General features: G+C 48.0%; 1 protein-coding gene across 30 annotated transcripts in view; it reads left to right on the top strand.

Annotated features, from left to right (window-relative positions):
- BMAL1 (basic helix-loop-helix ARNT like 1) overlaps positions 1 to 20098 on the top strand; it is a 101157-nt gene extending 81059 nt beyond the window's left edge. For 10 of the 30 annotated variants that reach the window (XM_072725623.1, XM_072725619.1, XM_072725616.1 and 7 more), the window contains 11 exons: positions 393 to 485; positions 1889 to 2006; positions 3715 to 3864; positions 6341 to 6587; positions 7938 to 8044; positions 9355 to 9505; positions 10361 to 10449; positions 11930 to 12038; positions 14618 to 14711; positions 18376 to 18481; positions 19428 to 20098. In XM_072725623.1, coding sequence (XP_072581724.1) covers positions 393 to 485; positions 1889 to 2006; positions 3715 to 3864; positions 6341 to 6587; positions 7938 to 8044; positions 9355 to 9505; positions 10361 to 10449; positions 11930 to 12038; positions 14618 to 14711; positions 18376 to 18481; positions 19428 to 19588 — 1425 coding nt within the window. In that variant the 3' untranslated portion in view covers positions 19589 to 20098. Of the gene's footprint in view, positions 1 to 392; positions 486 to 1888; positions 2007 to 3714; positions 3865 to 6340; positions 6588 to 7937; positions 8045 to 9354; positions 9506 to 10360; positions 10450 to 10915; positions 11021 to 11929; positions 12039 to 14617; positions 14712 to 18375; positions 18482 to 19427 lie in introns of all 30 variants that reach the window. The other 20 variants (XM_072725609.1, XM_072725606.1, XM_072725608.1 and 17 more) reach the window with 4 other exon arrangements.
- Positions 20099 to 20714: the final 616 nt, after the last annotated feature.

Below are 20714 nucleotides of genomic sequence, written 5' to 3'. Positions count from 1 at the left end.
TGATGTAAGGGCTCCTTTCAATCTCAGATTCTATGATTCTACATAGTTACAAGTAACAAAATAAAACAGGACTTCTCCAGACCTTGATACACTCCAAGGAAAATTCTTAAAATGAATTCAGTGTTGTAACTGAAATTGCTTCCGTTGGACCGTCCCCTGTATGACGACGATGATGATGATGATCCGTATGTCCATACCTGCCTTTGAGGGAATCTTCTTCTTCTCATGAGGCATTCCTTTTGAGCGTCCTGGGCTCAGGATGCTTGTGAAACTCAATGAATACAGTTCTGTGCTTTGGATACTTAGCAGACAAATCCTTAGTTGCTATCAGAGTGATTACAAACCGTGTTTCCTAAAGTGCGGTAAATTGATTATCCATTTCTCCTGATTAGGCAGCAGATGGATTTTTGTTTGTCGTAGGATGTGACCGAGGGAAGATACTCTTCGTCTCAGAGTCTGTCTTCAAGATCCTCAACTACAGCCAGGTATTATTGCTTATGCTTCTGTTGGTGGTGGGCAGCCTCACGGCTGCCAGAAAGGTCACCCCACTTTTTAGAATAATTATAATATACAAGCCACACATAAAAGGCTTATATTATAACCCCCGCCACACACACACACCCAATGCTTCTTCCAGAAAATTTGTAATTTCTTTCAGAGAAGTAAATTTAAACCTAGAAAAAAAAATCTTTTTTTTTTTTTAAAGTTTTATGTATTTTTTTAGAGAGAGAGAATGCATGGCAGGAAGGGGCAGGGGGAAAGAGAATCTTAACAGCCTGCACTCAGTGCCGAGCCCGATATGGGGCTCAGTCTCATGACCCTGGGATCATGACCTGAGCCAAAATCAAAAGTCGGACTCTTAACCGACTGAGCCACCTGGGTGCCCCTAGAAAAAATCTTTTTAGTATGTGTTCTATGCTTCCCTCACTGGAAGGTTTGACTGTGATCTCATCAGCAGCTTTATACATTCTTATTGCTGCACAGTGAATATCCCACAGCTAGAGAGAGCGGGGGAGGCACGAGGCAAGGGGCTACCTGACCAGGAAAGGCAGATGATAACCAGAGAATGAAACAATGGGGATCCACCCATACTGTGTTTGCGATGATGTATCCCTTTTTCGTTCTATTGAATCTCGGCTCCTTCTAAAAATAAAAAAAAAAAAAAAAGAGTGTAATAATACCTTTCATGACTGTTCATAGGATGCAGTAAGATAAGCATGCCCAGAAGCTTCTAGAGCAAAGTTTTTTAAGCAAGGACCCTCTGTCCCTAGCATTCTTATTCACGTATCCACCCATCCATCCACCTATTCACTCCTTCCTTCACCTGCTGGTGTTTGCATGGGAAGCTGGTAGGTAAGGCAGCAGAATTGAAGAATCCAAAGGATATTTGTGTGAACTAGAATGAATGTAAGTTGAATGAATCCAGAGTGTCTTGCTCTTCTTGGTCTTGGGGCAAAGTTATGAAGGTGGTTCTTATTTTCCCTGCTGCCACACGAGGCCGTGGAGGCACACGGTGTGACACAACAACACGAGGGCTCAGTGGGGCTAGAGTCCCCGCCCACAGCCTGTGCCCCTAGTAGGGCATTTGTGGCATCCGGAATAAATAACAGGGAACACGTACAGCTGAAAGACTCCTGCCTTCGAGGAGCGTGAACTATTTATAGAAGTATAAATATACGCCCTTCCCCCTCCTGCGTCATGGACACCAAATGCCTCGCTCCCTGTCCTGTGTGTCCCTAGGCACAGCGATTGGACAGGTGTACGTGTTCACACTGGACATATTTGAAATTCCCATGCCTAGAAATACAAACTAAAAGGCAGAGCACCTGTTGGCTAAGTTGTATTCCACGTGCTGTTGACGTGTGGTTTCCACGCTTCCTCCCCACAGAACGATCTGATTGGTCAGAGTCTGTTTGACTACCTGCACCCTAAAGATATCGCCAAAGTGAAGGAGCAGCTCTCCTCCTCGGACACGGCGCCCCGGGAGCGGCTCATAGATGCAAAAAGTGAGTCCAGGAGCAGGCTGCGGCTGCTTCCTCGGGGCCCGCTCGCACGGCTGAGCGAGGACCGCAGCGTGTGCCGATGCGCTCAGCCCCGGCCTCCCTCCTCTCTGCCCCTTAACTGGGTCACACGTGCTCTCCTGGGCTCAATGCAGTTATCCACCTACCTTCGTATTTGTTTTGCTTTACGTAATGTCCAAATCCACAGGGAGGAAAAACCGCTATTTTGATTCTTTCTGGGTTTTAGACTCCCCACCCCCCAGAATCTATAAATTCCCAGTTGTGTGCTCCTGAGTTTCAAGGGCTCACACCAGTTTGATTTGTGCCCCCCGAAAAAATTCCTTCTATTTACTCAAGTTACACTCATGCACCTCCTAAGATAAAAGTAAGAAAACTTGAAATATAAATTGGAAGTTTCTTTGGCCAAAGTGGTTCCTCATTAATTGGGGCCCCCTCCTGGCTTCACGTTCCCCCCCCCACCCCGCTTCCCTCACCCATGCCCGCCCCCCTCCCCGTCCCTCCTGCGTGAAGCCCTGTAGCTTTCCCCCCATCAGTCCTGGGGGAGCCTGTGTGCTCCGGCAGTTAGGAGCACGGAGTCTGGAGTCTGGTTGCCAGGCTCACTTCCTGGCTCTACCGTTTGTCAGCTGTGACCTTGAGCAAGTTACTTAACCTCTCTGTGCCTCCGTTTCCTTATCTACAAAATAGTACCGGTTTCGTGGGGTGGTTGCGAGGATTAACTATATCACTATACATAAAGCACGTGGGGCAGCTCCTGGCACACAGTGGGCACAGGGTCAGTGCCACGAGCTCATGGGCCAGTGTGGTCATGGCCCAAGTTTCCGGCTTGCACGCTCCCCCCTGTCAGTCCCCAGAGGGAAACGTCCCCAGAGAGACCTCCTTTAAACCATCCTTTTCATTAAGGCACTCCTCTTCTGAAAACTTCAACGTGGCCCCCGGTCCCTGTTGCCTTTTCTAGTCTGGCCCTGGCAATTTTTGGTAGTGACATGAAGAGAAAAAGGAGGTGATGTTTGGTCCTTGCCTTTAAGGCTTGTGCCATACAGTCGAGGAGACCTGGGGCCAGCGCCCCGCATGATAGGTACCTCCATAGAAATAGTGCCAAGCAGAGAGAACAGAGGACTCGTTCTCATGTGGACACGAGGACAGGGATCCCCGAGGAGGTGACGGCTGGGGTGGGTCTGAAAGGAGGAGTCGCAGTGGGTGCACCAGGTGACAAAGAGAGGAACAGAGCTGGGGGAGGGGGGAGGATCTCGGGATGGAGACGCATCCCTGCTGTGTGCTAGGGCGAAGAGGAGCAGGGAGGGGGCCGTGTGCATTCCAGGGAGGCTCACCCGGGAGGCCCTGTGGGAGGTAGGTTGGAGGGGTGACGTCCAGGAGCAGCCCCGGCGGTGGCCCCCCCTCTGGCTTCTCCCACGGTGGGCGCTGGTTATCCCCGGACAGTCTGCAGACCAGTAGCCAGTGTTCGCAGCAGGATCGCAGTCCCGCTCCTACCGGTAGCTGCTTTCTAGGAGATCTGGAAACCTTTCCAGATTGACAGCCCGCTCACCCGCGTTGCGTCTTTCACGGCGTCAGTGAGGAGGAATGGTCAGTATGAGGCAGTGAGGCAGGAAAGAGGAGGCTTTCTTCAAGGTCACTCTCCCCCTCCTGACAGACAATACTACTCTCAGTTTATCACATTTTGTGTATTGATTTGCAGCTGGACTTCCAGTTAAAACAGATATAACCCCTGGGCCATCTCGATTATGTTCTGGAGCACGACGTTCTTTCTTCTGTAGGATGAAGTGTAACAGGCCTTCAGTAAAGGTGGAAGACAAGGACTTCCCCTCTACCTGTTCAAAGAAAAAAGGTAACCATTTCACTTCTTCACGATCTTCCTGTAGGGCCACCAGGGCGGCCCGGGTCACGAGCTCGCGGTCGTGGGGTCGAGCCGCGCGTGGGGCTCTGCGCCCAGGGTGGAGTCCGCTTCGGATCCCCTCTCCCTCCCACGCCGTCTCTTCTCTCTTGCTGTCAAGAAAATAAATAAAATCTTTAAAAATAAAATAAGAAAATCCTGATACAGGTGAGGCTGGCTTGGTGCACGGGAGCGCTCAGCACGGTGTTGGCTCAGCGGTCCCCTGCAGGTCCCAGGACTGCAGTCCCGGGGGCGTTGTCCCCTACAGGGTAGGGCCGTTGGGGAGCAGGGGAGATTGGAAAGCCCTGACGGTTGTCACAGTGACAGAGACTCATGGGAAAGCTTCCTCCGTTTAAATTTTGTTTCCATGTGGTTGAGAAAGAACACCCTGAGCCACGATGCCAGCCGCTTCCGAGCATCCCACTCGCCCGCCGAAATTACTCTTGCCGCATCCACCAATGACTTCCATGTTGCTGAACACAACGGACACTTCATTTTTCTTCCATCTTAAAGTATTTTTTTCCCCTAGGATTCCGTGAAACCTCCTACTTCTCGTCTCCCCCATCCTCTGCCACTCTAGGCCTCCTCCCCACCTCCTTTTGCTGGCTCCTCGTCTGTCCTGCGCCACCTTTCTATCTACACGTGATCCGTTGGCCATGTCTTCTGCTCCCTTGGTTTGCGGTGCCACTTCCATGCCGGTGGCTTCCAACTTTCTATTTCTGGCCCAGGTTTTTCTTTTGAGCTGCAGATCCGTAAGTCGGCTTCTTAAATCATCTGCTCAGCCGTCTCAAGGGCACCTCAAACCTGATCTGTGCGGAAGTGACCACCGAGCTCCTCCCTGATGTAAATGGCACCACAGCACCTGGCTGCACATCCTGGGAGCTGGAGAGGCGCCCTCAGCCCGCTTCACTCCCTCTTCCAGTCGGGTCAGGTGCAAAGTCCTGCCACCATGAACCCCCTACAGAAGTTATCCGACTGCGCTTATCCACCTCCCCGTTGACCGATCACTCACACCCGGGCTACCCTCCGCTCTCACCGCGGCCGGTGGAGTAGGCTCCTCACACTTGCCTTCTCTCCACACAGCAGCCAGAATGATCTTTTTAAAGCAAACCTGTCTATTGGTTCCCTACTTAAAACCCTGTAGTGTTTCCCATTGCTCTTGGAGAAAAGTCAGGAGTCCTTAATGCCACCGCGACCGCCCCCACTCCACGTGTTCAGCTGTGGCGACTTCCTTTCGATGCCTCCTCCCCCTTTCTGCCATGGTCTCCGACTGGAATGCCTGCCCCCCACGACTGTCCGTCGGCTCCCTTCAGCCAGCTGGCTGGCCTTGTCCTTTAGAGCCGGGCGTCAGGGTCAGGCCACCCCGGGCCCTCCTGTAGCCCCTGCAGGTGCCCTTGCTAGCACTTTCTTGCAGTTGCACTGTGCACTCATTCATACGCTTGTTTGAGTCTGTGTGCTCCGTGCGGCACGTCCGATTGGTTTTCCGGTGACTACCCGGACCTGATGCTCGGTGAGCGCCCCGTAAGGATGTGCTCGTTGTTGAACTCCACAGCTGTTCTGCACAGAATGTGTCCAAGTGAAATCCTTCTCCCTCTTCTCTAAGGCAGACTCCATGTCCTCTCTTCTCCGAGTCCCTGAGCAGCAGCAAACATTCAATCCAAGAAAGGTGGAGTCCCCTTCGTTTTCTTTCTTTCATACCAAATGTTTTGATATTCCCGCCAGACCTCACGAGTTCTCAGGAACCTCCCGGCCTCCTCGTCCTCACTGCGGGGCCAGAGCACACCCTCACCACCTCTTGCTGTGTGCTTGTCTTACTCTGTGTGCTCCTTGCTCTTCCGGTTTACCTATCGCTCTGCTCCTAGGGTATCCAAACCACAATTTCCTTTGCTGTTTCTCCACTTAAATACCTTCAGAAGCTCTCCATTTCTTGTCTGATAAACACGTATTTGTTAGCAAACAGTCTAAGACCCCAATAATCTGCCCCCAACTCACCGTTCCAGCTCCACCTCCAGCCCCTCCCTTTCCACTTCAACCACACCGAGCTCTCTATTGTTTCTTGTATGGGGATGGGACGTGCCTCTGTGCTTTGTACCTTCTCAACCTTCGTACATCCTAGACCCTTAGCCACTGCTCATCCTTCTTGATCACCTCCTACGTGGTTTTCCTGGGCGGCTCTCCTCTCCCCAGGTAGATTGAGTGACTCCTTCCTTGGTATATGCGACGCCCTTGGCATAACCGGTCCTGCTCCACACGTAGGCCCCGGGATGATAGCTGTCTGCTTCTAAATCTTCCTCTCTTGCCAGTTCTCCCTTCCAGAGAGTAGAGCTTTGTTCACTTTATGACTCCCTTCCCACATCCCGGCCCGCCGCAGGCTGCCCATGCCTGCTTGCCCAGAGCCGTCCTGTCACTGACCATGGACTTTGCTTTCTAGCAGATCGAAAGAGCTTCTGCACCATCCACAGCACAGGGTACCTGAAGAGCTGGCCACCCACAAAGATGGGGCTGGACGAGGACAGCGAACCAGACAACGAGGGCTGTAACCTCAGCTGCCTTGTCGCCATCGGACGCCTGCATTCTCACGTGGTCCCGCAGCCGGTGAACGGGGACATCAGGGTGAAATCCATGGAATATGTGTCTCGGCACGCGATAGATGGGAAGTTTGTTTTTGTAGACCAGAGGTAAGAGTCTGCGAACTACCCTTGAACAATAATGGTACAAGATTTTCACCTCTGAGTAAAGCAGAGAAGGCTGGGCCATCAGCTGGCTTCCCTGAGGGTAAAGAGAGAAGGAAGCGATGGGGATCTCTGCTAAAAAATGAGACCCATCCGAATGTCATCATAAACAGAGACTTTTCTCTCTAATGCTCTTTGGCATGTAGTGACAGTTAAGGAGACATCGTCACGGTCTGAGGTCCAAGGCCAGGGGAGAAATGATAGGCCTGGGATGCTGTCTGAGGGTGGGTGGAAGGTTCAGGACCACAGCTGGGATCAGAATTCTGGACTGTGGGGCTTGGAAAAGATGATCTAGCCCTGAGCTGTCTGGTACAGTGGACGTTGGCTATAGCAATCTCACACGGCTATTCAAGTTTTTTTTTTTTTTTTAAGATTTTATTTATTTACTCATGAGAGATACAGAGAGAGAGAGAGAGAGAGAGGCAGAGACACAGGCAGAGGGAGAAGCAGGCTCCATGCAGGGAGCCCGACATGGGACTCAATCCTGGGTCTCCAGGATCAGGTCCTGGGCTGAAGGCGGCACCAAACCCCAGAGCCACCCGGGCTGCCCGGCTATTCAAGTTTTAATTGAAACTACGCTCAGAGGCGTCCGGCTCCCTAGGCATACTGCAGGTGCTCAGCTACGTGAGGCTGAGGGCACAGGCCTAGCACATCGCCACTACAGAAAGCTCCATCGGCAACACTGACCTAGTCCAGTCTCACTCTTAATAGATGAGGAACTGGGGGCCCCTCCAATGACTGGCCCCCTCCCATTCACAGCTGAGCAATACTAGACCTGAGCCAAGAACTCAGATGTCCCAAGTTTGCCACTGCTCTCTGCTGTCTCCTTGAGAATATTCACCAGCTGATTATTTTTCTGGCTATTAGAAATAATCACTACATACTAGAAAAAGACACCACCATTTTCCAGGGCTCTAGTGTCCCCTGCCACTGGAGCTTCTGATGTTTGATCATCCTGATTAAAAAAAAAAAAAAAAAAGTAGTGAGATAGAGAAGGTTTGCCCTGGGGTTTGGATTTCTATCACATTTTTGGCTAATATGGTTACATTTTTAAGCCTCCTTTGTTGGAAAACAGCCCCTTTGAAAGGCTTCTTTCCTTTCTTTTCCCTCTGCTTTTATAGTGTTGGTTTAGTTCAGTTGCACCATATATATATATATCTCCATATCCACCTAGTAAGCCCTCTGGAAGGCTATCCAGGGTGGACCTTGTTCTCATCAGCTCTGGCGGGGTTCATCCACTGAGCAGAGGCTGTCAACCATCTCAATAACTTTTTTTTTTTTTTTTTAATATTCTAGGGCAACAGCTATTTTGGCATATTTACCACAAGAACTTCTAGGCACATCATGTTATGAATACTTTCACCAAGACGACATAGGACATCTTGCAGAATGTCACAGGCAAGGTAAGCTGGGCTGTATGAAAGGTCTTAAGGTCAGGGTGTCCCCTTGCTTCAAAACTAGTCCGCATAAACGTTCCAGAGAAATCTGCCCCTGGTGACGTGGCGGTCAGCCAGTCCAGAGGTCTCGAAGCCAACATCTCTGAGGAGACAAGGCTGGTGTTCCCAGGCCCTGTTTATCCCCTCAAGGAGAACCCACCTCGGCCTGCCTAGCAGTTTTCTGTACTTAGGACAGTGCAGTTTCTGGAAAGTCTCTCTTGTTCAGAGGATTTACAGGAATGCTGTAAAGATTTAGCTCAAACAATCTGATTCTCTTTTCCATAAAAACCTGCAGTGCCTTCTGTATTTTCCCTTGATTTTTGGCACCGGCACAGACTAGCGTCCTGGGAGGGACCGGTACTGACCCCTTCCCTCTGTGTCCCGTTGGTTCACCTCAGACCTGCGCTTCCAAAGAGGCCCCTTGTTGTACCTCCGCTGCCACAGCCCTGACTCAGGCCCTTGTGCCCAAACCATAATTGTGATCAACATCTAGCAGGCCTCCCTGCTCCCTTCTGCCCCCAGCCCCTTCCATGTTTCATACTTGTCCCATTTATGCCCCAACAGATTGAGCTCGATAATGTCACATCCCTGCCTAAACCTCTGGCCTTTAGACTCCAGGCCTTTGACCAGTGTTCAAGGCCCTCCTCAGCTTTACCCCCACCAGGCCCTGCCACTTGTGGGGCACTGCTGAGTCCTTCCCTCCCTCCCTCTGACACACTTGTAGCCCTCCTTCCTCTGTGTAGCCGCTCCTCATTCCTATCCTGAGGGCAGGGGTCATGCACCGCCCCCCTCCATCCCCAGTGCCTGCCTGGCACATGAAAGGCGCTTGTTCCATGTTCGTCATATAAAATAATGAAATGTGACCAGGTGAGTGACGTCCCAGGCTTCAGATGTCCTAAAAGTGCTGCCCTGCCCTCTGGCTTTGTGATGGGGAAGGAACACGGGCCCTTTGGACGCTTGTGGCTCCCTTCACAGCGGGTCCCGGCCACGCGTCTGAATTGCAGTTATTCCCTGGCACCTGCAGTTCATACGCTGAACAACAGCGAGAGATTCACAGATGAATCGAAAGGCTGCGAGTCACAGCCTCAGAAGCAGCCCACCCCGAGTGCCCGCCCCCGTGGCTCAGCGTGAGCAGCGCGGCAGGCCCCGGGCGCCTCAGTCGCAGAGCGCGAGCCCCTTGAAGGGTGGCGGCAGCGGGGCCCAGGCACACTTAGGGTTTGCTTAGTTCACTGTGTTGGTCTGAGGAAGCAATATTCATGGTTTCTTTGCATTTTCAGTTTTACAGACGAGAGAAAAGATCACGACTAATTGCTATAAGTTTAAAATCAAAGATGGTTCTTTCATCACGCTCCGGAGTCGATGGTTCAGTTTCATGAACCCTTGGACCAAGGAAGTAGAGTACATCGTCTCAACCAACACTGTTGTTTTGTAAGTGTCTCCCCGCCCGGGAAGCTCTCTTGCCTCCAGGACAAATGCCCGGGCTCCTTACCTGGGAAGGCGGGTGCAGGCGGCAGCCCGTGGCGCACCCTCTAAGGCTACCCTGCCGATACCCTGTGAGGCCTCAGGATGGGCAGAGGCCAAAGCGGTCGGTAACCAAGAACACGCTTCGATGCGCGTGCCGTGCAGGCCCCTGGCTCGTGGAATTGCCCCGGGAGCAGCAACAGTTCCTTCCCGATACGGCAGTTAGCTTTTGACGCCCGAAGGCCCTGCACGCTGGGCGCCTGGGTGCTGCTGTGCAGGGGCCGACAGCCCAGGAGAGGCTCGCCCGGGTTCCGCCTCATACTGGCCTTGGCTCAGGGCCCCCGTGCCCGCCAGGCTGGCCGCCCGAGCACTGGCAGCCCGAAGCCCGCCTCAGAGGCCGCCACCTGCCAGGCGAGCAGGGAAGGGGCCCCTCTTGGGCGAGGACTGCTCCCCGCATCTCCTTCCCCATGGTGTCCAGACCCCCACCTGTGGCCAGAGCGGAGTGAGGGGCTGGGGCTAGGTCCCTGCACACTGGCAGGAGAGGAGGCCCCGTAGCGATGGCAGTGGGCGGCTGCAGTCACCTTCTCTGCCGGACTCTCCCCTACAAACCAGGAAGGCCCAGGCAGGCAGTGAGGCCAAAGGCCGGGATGCTGTCCACCGTGTTCTCGAACAGCGAGGAGACCTGCTGAGCCACTCAGGCAGACACTTCATTTTCTGGCCTGTCCAGGTCCAGAGTGGACACTGGACACCTTGGCCAAGGTGAAAGGTGCACGGTTCTGAGCAGGCCTGACTCATGTTTCCTTATTGCTGGGATGTTCACAGAGCCAACGTCCTGGAAGGCGGGGACCCAACCTTCCCGCAGCTCACAGCGTCCCCCCACAGCATGGACAGCATGCTGCCCTCTGGAGAAGGTAACTATGTACTGTAGGGGCATCGGGGCTTGCCCGTGAGAAGCTGCTCGTGGCCAGTGTAACCCCTCCCCAACTATTTGGTGTCCCCAGCTCCCATATTTTATGGAAGGGAGGCTTCAAGGAGATGAGCCCTAAGGACGTTGTCCTCTCACTTCCTCTGTGGAGCCTGGAATACTGAGAGCTCGTTCCAAGGTTGCCAGGACCTTGGAAGCCCTTGAAATAGGAAACTCGTTGCTCCTCTTGGGCTTTCCTCCGTGTTGCCCAGTGCTGGGATGTGGTGCTTTCTGGTACTGTCACTGGCTCCTGGGGGGGAGGAGGGTCTCTGTCAGCGGGGCTCCCTTCTGGGCTTGGCCCTGGCCTCTGCACCTGACATACCCCTCCACGGCACCACCTCCGCTTGCATGGCTTCCTTCAGTCCCCTCCTCTCCACCACCGACTCTTACATCTGATCTCTCTGTCTCTGGAGCCATAGGTCTGTCTCTCCAACTGCCTCCTGGACAGAGCCACCTGGAGTCTCAAAAGCACCTGAAATTTAGCCTCTCCAAACCGATTCTCTGCACTCCTTCATCTGGTTGGTTAAGCCAGAAACCTTGACTCTTCCTTCTTGCGCGTTCTGAGCACGAGATCCTGTCCCTTCTGCCCCTCTTAGACTTCTCCATCTCCCTCCCATCTGTCGCCCAGATTGTTGCAGAGAATTTTTTAATCGTAGTCTTACTCCCCCACCAACCCGTCTCCTCCGCTGTAGTTCCCGCTCCACGCAGTGGACTTCCCAGTAACCCAACCTAAGTGCCTTTTCTGTGCGAAGTGTTTGGCACGCCTTATCTCTGGATCCTGTCTAAATCCATTAGTATGGCATCCAGGACCTTTCATCCAGGTACCTCCTCCAGTTTCATCTGTCACTCTTTCGTCATCGTTCATGATGAAGTTCTTGGAGTAGTCTCCCAAGTTGTGTCCTCCCTCAGTGCTCTTGCGCATATCGGTTGCTGTGCGTGGAACGCCTTGCCCTCCCTACCTCTCTGCCCAGCTAATTTCTACTCCTCTCTCAAGACTCAGCTCAGTGTTAAACTTGCCCAGGAAGCTGTACCTGGGCCTGGAGGAGTTGGGTGCCTTGTACTTACCTGTCAAACTACCACACTTTGTTCCAGCCATTGTTCATCTTGTCTCCCTGTTAGACTGTGAGCTCCTTGAGGGCAGAGCTGCCGACTTACCTCTGGGACCCTGGCTCGCTGTACAGCGGTAGTCGGTAAACGGATGTTGAGCGCGTGAGGGGAACCAGAGCCCTTGCTTTGGCCTCTGATCCTGGACGCAAACTTGAGCCTTCTGCTGGAATGGCTTTTCCTGACAAGCTGCAGCTCTGCTGTCCCTTAGGGCATAACCCTAAGGTTAAACTTCAAGTGGATCACAAGATGAACTGGTTTTAACTCATAATAGCATTTCTTCCTTGGTTCCCCTTTCCCACTCTCAGATTCCTTTGTTGTAGGTGGCCCAAAGAGGACCCACCCCACTGTTCCAGGGATTCCAGGGGGAACCAGGGCTGGGGCAGGCAAAATAGGTCGAATGATTGCTGAAGAAATCATGGAGATCCACAGGCAAGTAACACCTTCTAGTTGCTCCCTTAAACCAGTGGTTCTCAACCCAGGGCATTTTGCCCCCCAAGAGATGTTTTGTAATACCTGGAGATATTTTTGGTTGTCATAACTGGGTAGGACGTTGCTGCTAAATATCCAGTGGATAGAGACCAGGGATGCTGCTTGCTAAACATCCTGTAGGACACAGGACAGCCTCCCTGCCACCCGAAACAAAAAATTTTCCAGTTCCAAATGTCAATGGTGCCGAGATTGAGAAATCTGGCCTTCAAGAGTGAAACCCAAACAGGCCAGAGTTAAAGGGAATTCTTTGGGGACTCAATTTTCTCATTACTTTATTATGACTCAAGGGCTCATGAGGATGGATGAACACTGTAACATTACAGGACTGCAGGAGTGGCGACAGTCCGTGATCTGGGCCTCAACGCGACATTAGCTGCTTCTAGTCAAAGCTGCCTGGCTTCGATAAGAGCCCACGCAGAATCTCTCTTGAGAGGGCTTCTTTTCCATATTTAAGTAGTTTACTGGAGTTTGAGTTCCGGGCTCCTACTTGGCTGTGCTTAAGAGATTCACTTAACTTCCTGGTCTCTGTTGAATTAAGCCATAAAAGGCAGGTAATAACTATCTCCCAAGAATTGCTTTAGGAGTATGAGAGGTCTCAGGAATGTTCCTAGGGTAGAAACTGACATACGGTGAGTGCTCAGAGATTAATTACATCTGAGTCTTCAAGAGTAGTGATTAAGAGGGAAGCAGTTATACATTCAACTGAATTTGGGGAATGGAGAGGGTAGTAACCAGGTCCTTAGCGGAATGCACACTTAATGGAACATAATAGGAAAAGGGATAAACTATTCCCTGCTGCCACTGGATTAATTCTCTCAGAATTGGTTCTCTCAGGAGAGCTGAAAGCTGGTTTTCTAGATGGCTCTTATCCCGGGGGGCAGGACAGCTCTGCTCCAGCGCTTGGGAATAATGGATATGATCCCTTGGGTCTACTTCAGGAAGATGTTGGGGCAGCGTGCAGTGAGAATCAGATTCTTACTGGCCACTACCTACATATTCTGTGCTTTGCCTGAAACCATCCAAGAACAGTGTAAAGCAGTCCTGGACCTCAAGGATCTTAAAATCTTTTGAGAAGTGTATTGTTGCTTTATGATAATAGTAAAAAGGAAGAGTGCATGAGCTGAAGCAAGGATGGGAGATTGCTAAGAATCCTAATAAATAATGCTGAGAAGTTTAGACTGGAAAAAAAAATTAAGACCCCATTCATTGTAGGATGCTGAGCAGATGTCCAGAATGTGCTAACAAGCATTATGGAAGCTGGACTGGAATAGAAGAGATGAAGGTGAACATGCTTAATAACCCAGGAATGAGGCCCATTCCTCAGTGATGATACCGTCTCAAAGAAAAATCAGTAATTTAAGGACAAGAAATCAAAGATGAAATAACAATGAAAAGGCAATCCCAAAATGGGGAACCCGGGGAAATAGTGGCTTCATAGACCTAAGCAGGGGAAGATGGGAGACATTCAGCAATTTTTCAGTAAGCGGTTCGTACCCATCTGTGTGCTAAGAGTACGTGGCGTATAGCTGTAGTCTGCCGGTGAGGAGCTTCTGCTCTGGGACAGAGAAAGCTTATTCACTCCCAAGTCTACGGAACTAGGCAACACAGGCCAATGGCCGGAGGACTGCTGAGCCGTTGAGAGCAGGGTGCCTGGGTAACCCAGGAAGTTGCATTCATCTCTGTAGAAGCTAAGGGCCTGGTGGTGACACAGCTGCCACCATACTCCAGCTTCACTGCCAGGCCATGGCTTCTTTCCTGAGCTCCTTCAGCCTGATGAGCATGTGTGGGGGTTTACAGTTCTAAGACTTTCTCTGCTAATCTACTATAGTGAGAAACGTGCCAACTGAGAGGGCCTAGACCCATTTTTCATCACCTTTAAAAGGCAGTAGGGACAGCTGCTCTACTACTACTACTACTGCTGCTATTACTACTTACTGTTTCTACTACTGCGAGGCTACTTTCCAGGTGTGGGTTAGCCACCCTGGCACCTTCTACTTCCTAAGAGTATTCACTAGCTAAAAAGTATTTGTAGGGAAAAGGAAAAATCACTTGCTGTGCCTTCTAGTTCATGGTATTAAAGATAGATGTTGAATTTCTAAAGTCCCGTCCAACTCTGAGATCTGGATTCTACAAGAAATGAAACTGCCCACTTACTTGAAACTCAAAATCTGAAATCCAAACCCTAAACCAAGGGCTTTGTCAGTGAGATGCTGGACTCCGGGGTCTGCACTCTAGATCCGGTGCCTGTAGAATAAATACAGCTTCTTGCCTGTATTTGTAAATGTAATTTCACTGGAACAGAGCTACTCCCATCAGTTTCCATATGGTCTATGGCTGCTTTCAAGCTACAATGGCAGAACCGAGTAGTTGTGACCAAGACTGTACAGCCTACAGAGCCTAGGTAGTTCCTGTTTGGCCCTTCACAGACAAAGCTGGCCAATCCCCATTCTAGTTCTTACCCTACCCCTCACACACCACTGAAGGAAAGAAATCTAACTAACTCCTCTTTTCTCTGACAGAATAAGAGGGTCATCACCTTCCAGTTGTGGCTCCAGCCCATTAAATATCACAAGTACACCTCCCCCTGATGCCTCTTCTCCAGGAGGCAAGAAGGTAAGGCTGAGGACTCTTAGACTAAGGCCCTTCTTAATCCAGAGAGCCTCTTGCCCAAGTTCTGAAATGCTGGGGTCGGGAGTATATAATTACCACTGTGGTTGCTGAAACAAGTTGGACCCTCTTCCTTTTAAGTTAATGCATCTGTGTGAGTTTGGGTATAAAGCTTACTGGTGGAGCTGCCGACGTCCTTAGACGATTCATTCCATGTGAATGGAGGAAGGTAGAAAGGATGTTCTAAGGAATGGAGGGAACAATTCAAGAGCTCCCACGAAGGAAGGATTAGTGAGTACGTCACATAAAAAACTCTTTTTCTGCCAAGAATTTTCAAGTGAGAAAATATTAGTCTCTAGTGCAGGCATTGGAAGCCATGATACTAGCAGGAGCACGCGGGTGCTTTGGAGGGCAAGCCACGCCTTCACAGCTGCAGAAGGCATGGGCTCTGCTGCCTGGGTTTCCCGGGATGTGTCAGCACTGGGTACAGGTACTGTGTCGGTCACCAGCCCTCATGAAGAGTTGGCTAGAAGATTATGCCGTCAGTAGGCTTAGAGGCCACTCATGTGTTTTCATCTTTGCCAGAGAATTTACAAGTGTAGGGCCATATTAGTTGTAAATCCTAAATCTGTAGTGCCTGATGTTTTTTGTTTTGTTTTGTTTTGTTTTTGTAATGCCTGATGTTAATTTAGGTTAGGATGACCCAAGGGCCAGCATCTTTGGACATAGTCTTCTTTCCCTTAGCTCCCAAACCATAGAGAGAGAAAAGAAATATTAGCAATTTATATAGACAGGACTCCTAGAACACAAATTATACCAAAAGCAGGACATGGGTTTTCAAAACTGCATTTCTCTGAGGCTCAGGTTACCAGGAGTTGCGGTGCTGCCAGGTAGGATGGGGCAAGGATGGCTGGTGAGTAGAGAGGGTAAGGTCAGCTTCTACTAGGGCAGCTCTATTTTTACATACGAATTTTCTGTAAAAATTTCTATTTGAAAATAAGTTTTGATTCCACCTCCCCTCCCCCACCAAAAGTTAGAAAGTCAATAAATTAATGTGTAAGAGTGGTCAATGAAAGACCTGGGCTTGAAGCCTGGCTTTGCCATGTGCTAGCTGTGTGACCCTGTGGAATTATTTAGCCCTAGTTGTTGTTTTATAAAAGGGCTACTAAAGGTTAGGACACTCAGCATCTTTGCACATAAAGGCCTGTTATGAGGTAATATATGTGAAAGTGCCTGGTCTTTGGTAAGGACTCAGAAGATAGCACTAAGAGATAAAGCCTAGGCTTGGTACATCCCCAGTCCCTGCTTGCAGGTTTTGCTCTTAGGTCTGTTCTCCTGTTTCATCCCTAGGTCCTTCTTCCATACTGGACCCACCATCTCCCTGTGGTGGTCTCCCCCTTCTCTACTTCTCAGCTCTACTTTTAGGCACTTGACTTCCTTGTATTACCAAGAATCCCAAAACTACTCTGTTTTGAAAGTAGAATGCTTAAATATTACTCCGAGAACTTCTCTATACATTTTCTAATCTTAGCCTCACAACTTTGTGACAAAATCTAAGCTCCCAAATAGTAAATGCTGGGCTAATCATTTAAAAGTACAGTCCCAAACTTAAGGTTGGGTCTCTTGACTTTTGATTCTTTCCACACCAGCAATTTCAGAGCTCTAATGTACTCCACACACAAAGTCCCAAGTATTTTTGAGGCATTTATGAGAAATTTTTTTCTTTGGGCTTATAAAAATGGGTCTGAGAGAAGAAATTCTGAATATATCCTGAGTCCTCAGCAACAGGACTTGTAGAAGTAGCTTAAACAAGATGGGAGTTAGAAATGATAGCAGCCATGAGAGTAAAGGTGGCCCCATGCTTCCAGCCCTTCCCAGTCACTTTCAAATTGGGCAGGTCCAAAAATGAGCCATTTAGCTTGACAGTTATTTCATTCGGAGTCAAGCTAAAAAAGCGAGGTTCTAAGTGAACCTAGGTCCTGGGAGAGTCTGGACATCCAGGGGTACTACGGCAGGTTCAGCTAAAGCAGCAGTTCCCTGATGTTGACAGGGGAAGATCCTTTCAGGGGTCTGCAAGGTCAAAATTATTTTCATAATCTAAAACTTTTTTTTTTCACTGTGTTGATACATGAACTGCTAGTGCAAAAGCAGTGTTGGGTAAAACTGCTGGTGCTTTTGCAAAAATCACGGCAGTGGCACCGAACTGTACTAGTAGTTACTGTATTCTTCAACACCATACGCTCACAATAAAAAAAATTTTAAAAAACCACAAATTTTCAAGCCAGTTTCACTTAATAATGTCCTTAATAAGCAATAAAAACATTTTATAAAATCCTTGAGTAAATCTTAACTCTGTTAAAAAATGGAAGTATGAGTAAAGCGCTTACACTGCATACTGAAGTTCAATGGTTGTCTCAAGGAAAAGCACTTGCCAGGCTGTTAGGAGCTAAATGAACTGCTTTTGTCAAAGGACACCATTTTTATTATTGCAAACTGTGGTTATTCGGACTTGGGTATTTACTGTATATTTTCTTGAAAATGAATGAACTGGTGAGTTCAAGGAAGACAGCTTGACAGTATTTGTTGCCCATGAGAAAATTATAGCTTTCAAGCAAAAATTAGAATTTTTGGAAAACTTGGATTTGCTACTTTGAACTCCTCAGCTTCCCAAAACTTTAAGGGTGTTTCTGATGATAGAGGTGATATCAACAATGGAGATGTTCTGAAATGTGTCAACAGTTAGATCTGCTTCACTCAGCCAATATTTTCCAAATGACCAATGCAAGATACTTCAAAATCATGCAAAGGTATACCAATGGATTTTTATATAGTAGAGTGCAGGAATTTCATTGATATGGTTTGATGCCACATTGCACTTTAATCTTTAAGAAATTTCCACTTGTTGAGTTTTGATGTAATATCAAAGAATACCAAAGTTATTTGAAAAGGCTATTAAGATGAACCTTTCCCAACTACATATGTGACTTCTCTCATATATTTCAAACATCTAAACAGACTGAAGAAAATGAGAATCCAGTTAAATCCTATTAAGGCAGACACTGGATTTGGGGGAAAAAAAGTAAAACAATGATACTTTTTTGCTCTTTTAGAAAAGCTATTTTTCATTAAAATGCTATTCATGTTAACATGTAGTCGGTTTATTAGATTTTAGAAATTTATTAGTTTTCAAATATAAAAAATACTGATACAGTGTATGTGAACAAAAGTTCTTTGGAGTTCCCAATTCTCAATGTCAAGGTTTCCCTACCAAAAAGCTAGACTGCGGAAATAAATTTGTAATGCCACCTACTGGCAAGACTTGAAATCACTGCCTCTTCTGAAATCTAATCAGCTCACCGAGGTTAACTGAGTCCTTAATCTTGGCCTTAGTCTTGTGAACAATGTGATCCAAGGTAATCAAATGCTCTAGGGATTTCATTCGGCCTTTAAAGTGTCTGTTTGGGCTGAGTCATAGAGAAAATAATTTGGGGAGAGGTTTCTTTTTTCACTGTGACCATTCCTAACAGTTTGTTTGAAATCCTCCAATGGGAAACTGAGCACATCCCCCCCCCCCCCTTTCTCTTTTCAACATGCTTCATTTTCTTGACGATCTTGAGCACAGTACTGATTGAAACTGTTGATGATATGAAAACTTCTCTTTTGTTTGTAGATTTTAAATGGAGGGACTCCAGACATTCCTTCCAGTGGCCTACTACCAGGGCAGGCTCAGGAAAATCCAGGTTATCCGTACTCTTCTGATAGTTCCTCTATTCTTGGTAAGTAGCATTACTACTCCTTTCCACTGCAGTGAGCTTGCATGATATCTGGCGTAAAGTCAGTTTTAAGAACTGAATGAATAAAATAAGCTAGTTCTAGATAAATGATAAGCAAATTTTTAACCTTTAGTTTTTTTTTTTTAAAGCAGCTGCATAATGCAGCTTTTTTTAAAAATTTTTATTTATTTATGATAGTCACAGAGAGAGAGAGAGAGGCAGAGACACAGGCAGAGGGAGAAGCAGGCTCCATGCACCGAAGCCCGACGTGGGATTCGATCCCGGGTCTCCAGGATCGCGCCCTGGGCCAAAGGCAGGCGCCAAACCGCTGCGCCACCCAGGGATCCCAACCTTTAGTTTTTAACTCTAGTTCAAAGTTGAGTTTAATGGCCAAGTTCTGGTGAGGGGCTCCAGGTTTGTCCCTGGAACTCAAAGGAGCAGCTTAGACTCAGGCTTTTCCCTCCATGTGGGCCATCAGCTCTTCAGTGGGAGGGCTGATGAAGGAAGGTTCAGAAATAAAGCCTGGAAGGATGATCAATAAGTGTTTCAGCGGGTATTAAAAGTGGTAAAGAGTTTGCTTCTCCCATGTCACCCATCTTCTCTGTCATTCTGGATGGTTTGTTTTCTCTTCATCCCTACATTCCCATTTGTCTTTCCTTCTGTGTCTCCCTCCCTAGAACTGGTTATGTCAGAATATTAAGATGAGGTCAACTCAAATACTTTCAATCTTTATTGCATTTTAAGCACTTGTTTCTAAAAAGTTGGTTCTTTTCTCTGAAACACACTAAAGGAAATATATTACGGCAATGCAGCCCCAAAGCAGTCTCTCCCGTCATTCCCACTGTACTGTTAAGTACAACATTCTTATTAAAAGTGTGCTTAGGAACTGCTTATGAAAGTTAAACATGCTTTGGTATTAGGACTGACCAGTCTTTTTCTCCTCCCACAGGTGAGAACCCTCACATAGGCATAGACATGATAGAAAACGACCAAGGCTCAAGTAGTCCCAGTAATGATGAAGCAGCAATGGCTGTCATTATGAGTCTCTTGGAAGCAGATGCTGGGCTGGGTGGTCCTGTTGACTTTAGCGACTTGCCATGGCCGCTGTAAACGCTACGTGTTGCTTTGGCAACAGCTACAGTATCAAAGTGCATTACTGGTGGAGTTTTACAGTCTGTGAAGCTTACTGGATAAGGAGAGAACAGCTTTTATGTACTGTCTTCATAAAAGCCATCTCAGAGCCATTGATACAAGTCAATCTTACTATGTGTAACTTCAGACAAAGTGGAACTAAGCCTGCTCCAGTGTTTCCTCATCATTGATTATTGGGCTAGCTGTGGATAGCTTGCATTAATTGTATATTTTGGATTCTGTTTGTGTTGAATTTTTTAATCATCGTGCACAGAAGCATCATTGGTAGCTTTTATATGCAAATGGTCATTTCAGATGTATGGTGTTTTTACACTACAAAGAAGTCCCCCATGTCGATATTTCTTATACTAATTGTATCATAAAGCCGTTTATTCTTCCTTGTAAGAATCCTTTACTATAAATATGGGTTAAAGTATAATGTATTAGACAGTTAAATATTTTTAATAAATGTTTCCCTTGTTCTATAAATACTGTTCACATTTCAAATAGAAAAAAAATTCCTGTGTGCTACAGGGCTGGATCAATTTTCTACAGTGGCTGTTTAAGGACAAGCCATGCCAAGGACATTTACAGTGCCTTTCTGGCCTTCAGTAACAGTTCCAGGACTCACATAATTTCCCTATTAATAGCTCAGCTGTACTGTTAGAATAGTTAATCTCCAAATTATTGCAATTTTATGTGAGTATGCTGATATTACTGCTTAAACACATTTCAAATCCTATGACATTATAAGATTAATTGTAACAAATGGGCTTCTTGCCTACAGCTCCCACTCTGCTCATAGTTGTATGGCTTCACACATTAAGTGAGCCCTGACCCAAAGCACCTAAGTATTTCTACTTCCTGCTTGAGTTGGACCACAGGGTTTTTGTTTTTTTTTTAAAGCATCTGCAGCACAAATAGTTTGCTAAGAACAGCATAGTATAATGGACAAAGCACTGAACCAGTATAAGAAATTGACTCTGAAATTTAAGGTTACCCTATAACCATAGTAATGGCATTTCACTCTTCTTAGGTTTGACTAGAAAATGTTTTTTCAGTCAACCTTTGCTGTGGATTTAGTAAGGCATCTAAGTGCTTCATT

This window comes from Vulpes vulpes, chromosome 11 (genome assembly GCF_048418805.1).
Source record: "Vulpes vulpes isolate BD-2025 chromosome 11, VulVul3, whole genome shotgun sequence".
Lineage (NCBI taxonomy): Eukaryota > Metazoa > Chordata > Mammalia > Carnivora > Canidae > Vulpes > Vulpes vulpes.
The sequence above is the reverse complement of the archived record's forward strand: the minus strand, read 5'-3'. Positions and strand labels throughout refer to the sequence as shown.